General features: G+C 38.7%; 1 protein-coding gene across 1 annotated transcript in view; it reads left to right on the forward strand.

Annotated features, from left to right (window-relative positions):
* Positions 1-401: 401 nt before the first annotated feature.
* LOC122074455 (protein EXECUTER 1, chloroplastic) overlaps positions 402-5,220 on the forward strand; it is a 25,321-nt gene continuing 20,502 nt past the window's right edge. The window contains exons 1-4 of the mRNA XM_042639263.1: positions 402-908; positions 2,233-2,349; positions 2,430-2,495; positions 3,104-3,210. Of these exons, the coding sequence (XP_042495197.1) occupies positions 453-908; positions 2,233-2,349; positions 2,430-2,495; positions 3,104-3,210 (746 nt within the window). The 5' untranslated portion in view covers positions 402-452. The remainder of the gene's footprint in view (positions 909-2,232; positions 2,350-2,429; positions 2,496-3,103; positions 3,211-5,220) is intronic.

A 5,220-nucleotide genomic window follows, 5' to 3' on the forward strand; every position in this document is an offset into this window, starting at 1 on the left:
AAGTAAATTAGGGAATTTGAATTACCATGGAAGGAAGACAGATGATAGTTTACTTTTGTTGGGGGATTAAACATTGACATTATCACACTGGGAAAATAATCCTCTGTTTTTTTCATCCATGTTTTTCCTTGTTTTGCTACCTGCAGAACACGACACGTGGACAACTTTAAGACTAACGCACTGGATGTAATAATCCTCACCCAATCTTGACCGTTGAATCATCTGTTGTCGAAAAACAGAGGATTTTGATCCATCACACTGATCCACATGCCACGTAAGCCCGGAGCATCGTGACTCGACCTAATCCTCACATTATCGCTATTTGCTACTCCCTAGTACCTACGGTCTCTATCTCCAGTCTCCACCCACTCCGGCCTTCACAACGACATCCACTAGTTTCTTTAATCCCTTAAATAGGAATAGCTCTCTCTCTCTCTCTTTCTCGCTCTCTCATGGCTTCCATATCTACTCCTCCTCTCCCTTCCTCGACTTGTACTGATAATAACTCCCGTAAATTTTCCTTCAGAAACTCCAATTTCACGGTCTCATCGTCCTCTCGGCATTCCTTACGGTTAAAGAAACCATCGGCATATCATGCAACCTCTCATTCCACTCCCAGGGCTTCAGAATCAGGGATTTGTCGCTGCCAGAATCGGTCAGATTCTCCATCCCCACCGGACGATTCTGAAAACCGGAGATGGGATTCTGCTTTCCAGGAAGTCGTAAGAAATGTCATCAAAATGGTCGATGACTACACTAAGTCTTACTGGAACCAGTCGAAGAATGACCCAAGCGGCGATGTGGCGGAGAGGGAGGAAGACAAGGCGGTTGAAGATTGGGATTGGGATCGTTGGACTAAGCACTTTGGCGATGTCGAAGAGCAGGAGCGGATTGTTTCCATATTGAAGGTAATTTACTTTCTATTTCAGTCCTGGTAAGTTTCTTCACTATCTTTTGGAGTATTGAAGTTTGGATTTGGGAAGGGCCTTGTTTTTTGGTTTCTTCTGGCTTGAATATGTTTTAATGAAAATCAAGCAAACAGAATGATTTATCCAAACAAAAAAAAGATATAAGGTTTTATGACGTCAGAGCTCAAAATTATCACAGTGATGTAATTTGTAGGCGCATAAGTATGAAAAGCAAGTAACGCAGAGTCACATAGAAAGTTTCCGTGGAATGGCATTAGTTAGCCCTACACACTTGCAGTCATTTTCTCTCAGCCGGTGAAATCCTGTTTGTTCTATCCACAGTAAACATCTATTTTTTGTGTGAAAAACCTGATGGAGATAACATCATTATCTTTCACCAAAAGGGCTCATGTGAAGTCTCTTATTTGGACCCATTTGAATGCTATTAATGATCTTTACCCATAGTTTGAATCCAACTGCTATTGAATTAAACACCCACTGTGGTAATGACCATGCTTGATCACCCATAATTTAAACCCTAAAACTTTGTGAATAAGCCCTATATTTTCTAGCCTCAGGTTTTAGACCCTATACTCTGCAAGACATCATATACTGCCCTTGTGTCTTGTTGCCATTTGGAAATTTAATTATTGAATCCCTTATCTCACCCAAGTTGCTGGAGCAATATGGCGGTTGTAAATAGAAAATTGGCAAAGAACCTTTTTCTTGCCAACCTCTTAACCAATCATTCGAGTCGCTCTAATCTTAGTTCCTATAATGTCAACTTGCATTTAAGAATCGTCCTAGGTGCAACATTTAAGGTATAGAAGAAGTCCACTAGGAAATCTGAGGTCCTAATTGGCTTTTTATGTAAAATTTTATGGACATTCACAACCCATTACTACTCTAATGGTCATAAGCAAAGGAAAATGCTACTTCTATAGTATTTTTTGCTCCCTGAAATTGCTTTAGGAGAGACCTTAACCATAATAGAGCTTATTATTTCCTGAAATAGTTGATGTGCACACTTCATCTTCTTGAAGCTTTTATGTTAGAGTCGTGTGTTGGATGATGGACTTGGGAAGAGAACACACTAATAGAGAGAGCTCTGATTAACTGTTCCTTGCTTGGTGTTATAGTCCTCATTTGGTTTATATCAAGATTTTATATCTGTTTAAGTTAACATTAGTGTTCAGTACTCAGTCAGTCTCTTCAGAAACTATTTCTGGATCAACTGAACTTTTTGAGTTACATTCTCTGGGTTTTTCGATTTAAACTAAATTTTGTTGTGAAAACTGATCCTCTTTTTGTAAAATTTCAACAGTCACAATTAGGTGATGCTGTTTATATAGAAGATTACGAAGAAGCTGCGAAGCTCAAAGTGGCAATCGCAGCTGCAGCGATGAAAGACACTGTGGGCACAGTGATTTCCCATTTCAAGGTAGGCAGCTTCTATTGTGTCTCCTATTTCTCTGCACTAGCATAGTTTGAGGATATATATTCTTTTCTCGCAAACTGCAGAGGGCAATAGAGGAAGAGCGTTACTGTGATGCAGCTTTCTTTCGTGATCATGCTGGTGCTGGACTGGTGAGTAGATTTGAGATATTTTGATGTGTTCCCCACATGCAATCCACAAAGCTTATCACTCCTTACAGTTAGGAGTCCGACAATTTCTTGAAAAGTACTCATGATTTCCTCCTTCAATACTGACACTTCCTTATCATATGCATGAGGTCATTTTCTTCCCTTCCTTATGCTAGGGAGGTTATGACTTTTCGTTGATCTATTCACATTTAGATTGGGACAGCTGATGTGGCTCTGCTATTCAATTTCTGACATCTTGGCATCTCGTCCCAACAGAATCTTTCTAGCAGGAAACTATTCCCTGTGTTTTATGGGCTTTGTGGCTGTGGACTACCGTTAGTAAAGGCGTGGGCATCTTAATTTTGAGATGTAGCATATCAGTTATCTAATGAGCTTAATCATATGAGTTCACCACCACTTTGTTACCTGGTTAAATGGTTGGTACTTCGGATTGTTAATTTGCGCCTTTAGAAACATAATCATGCCACGTATAATTAGCATTTTATGATGGTGTTTGAAATTTTAACCATGGCAAGAGATAACTTTTGTTAGTGTTCCCCTATCCCCCTTTTCCTTCACCTCCCCTAATTTTTCTACTGATATGCTTGTAGACTGGATGGTGGGCTGGTATTTCAAAAGATCCAGATGATACTTATGGTCGGATTATTCGCATAACCACAGAGCATGGAAAATATGTAGCAAGAAGTTACAGTCCTCGGTAAGATCTCTCACATGCTTAAAGAGTTTCATTCGAAGAAGCTACTATAATCTCAGAGTCTTATGTTGCTGGTACTTATCCAAGAGAAAATGGGTATTGGACTACCAAGGAGTAGGGCTGCAACTTGGGTTGTATTGGGTTTTGGAGCAAGCTAAGCTCAACCTAGAAGAGTCAGAATTCAAGCCTTATTCATGTGAATCATAGGGATGCAAATGCCATAATAGAGTGACAAATAGGATTAATTACAGCAATAGATATTCCACTAACTCTCTAAAAGGAGATTCAAAGTTATTTTCAGATAACTTGCTGAAAAGATTAGCATAGCATCTGGGGCAATTGAATCCTTGGACCTCCAAACTCATTTCCTATTACTTATCAAACCTGAAAGTGGATATGAGCCCAACGTTTCCCTAAACTAAGACCATTTGGGTTCACTTTGCGAAAAATAAAATAAAATAAAAATCTCACCATGACATGAGAGTCTTTATAATGGGTGCTCAAAATAATCAAGGCTCATCAAAGTAAGTTAAAGAACCTGTGAAGCAGATTATATGGCTGTTTAAACTTTCCCTGCTTACATGGTTGTGATCTGTATCAGTTGTGGTCTTAAAGTGTTATTAACTTCATGCAGAAGGAAGGTTACCAATTAGGTTTTAATCAGAGGGATTTTGTTATGTTAGACATAGACTCCATATCCATCTCAGTTCATCAATCCTTCTCTTGCGTCAGTGCTACTTAATAGGCTCAGAATTCTGTGGGATAGGAGGGAGAGACAAAAAGGATTTCTCTTTCATTCTAAAACTTGTGAGTCCTAAACGTTGAGAGATAAAGGTAAAAACTGGTAGCCTGTTGGCCCCGTTGATTTGTCGGCAGCCACCTAGACAGCCAGCAGACCTGTAAAATTTCTGTTCTTTATTGGTAAATGCCAGGTCTAAGGCACTGTTTGATAACGTTTTTGCTGTTTTTGTGTCTAGAAACAGCAGAAATGGATTTTCACGTTTCCGGAAACAAAAACGGATTTTTTGGTGTTTGATAAACATGTTTCTCGAAACGTTTTTTGCAGACATAATGCCACTAAAAAACCCAATGGTATCATCGGATGCCCAAAAGGGAGAGAGGGTTCGGTTGCCTCTTTTTAGGTTTAAATAGTTAAGAGATTTATCGGGCACAACATCCTTTTTTTTTCTCTCAAATTCGTTTCTAGAAACGACGAAACAAGTCGGCTTGTTTTGTCAAAGTCGTTTCTAGAATTGCAAATAAACAGAAATTTTGATTTATGTTTCTAGAAACGGGTGAAACGGAACAACTTTATCAAACGCTTTTTAGGCTGTTTCTCCGTTTATGGGAACAAGAAAACGCAGAATAGAACGTTGTCAAATGATGCCTAAATGTCTTCAAATTGCTGAAACTAGTAAATGTTAGCTCTTTCTAGGTTAGAGAAAAATTGAATAAACTAAGCCACCAGTTACAGTTTTGAGCCATTTCATTTGTGGATATTGAGACCTTCGTTGGTGGGTTATATACCCGAGAGTAAAAGCTGAAAAAAAACCCCATATTTATATATAACAGATAGAAAAATTAAGATACAAAGTGTATAACTGAGAAGAGTGGAACTACTGAAGTATGATGAGAACCACTTATCCAATTTACGTAGGTAACCTCTCTTACAGAAAGAAAATACATATTTGATAGTTTTCAAGTAACTTGCAATTGATGGGGATGATCACAATTTCATTGATGTTCATGTCTGGAAGTAGCAAGCAACATGCACCTGAAGATGTGTATGATGTAAGAGGGAAACTTCCAAAGAATTGTGAATTGCGGTCCTGTTTAAAATCCACAGGGATGCAAGGGAGCTAAGTATTGAATAGCCAATTTGTTAAAGCAGGGTTTTTGTATCGATCGGAACCTCAAGGAGAACTGGGCATTTGTGCTTCCAATGGAGGAATTTTACTATATTCCTTGTCCTACTATTTTTCTTTTTTTTTTTCTTTTTTTTGGGGGGGGGGG

Source organism: Macadamia integrifolia, chromosome 3 (genome assembly GCF_013358625.1).
Source record: "Macadamia integrifolia cultivar HAES 741 chromosome 3, SCU_Mint_v3, whole genome shotgun sequence".
NCBI lineage: Eukaryota > Viridiplantae > Streptophyta > Magnoliopsida > Proteales > Proteaceae > Macadamia > Macadamia integrifolia.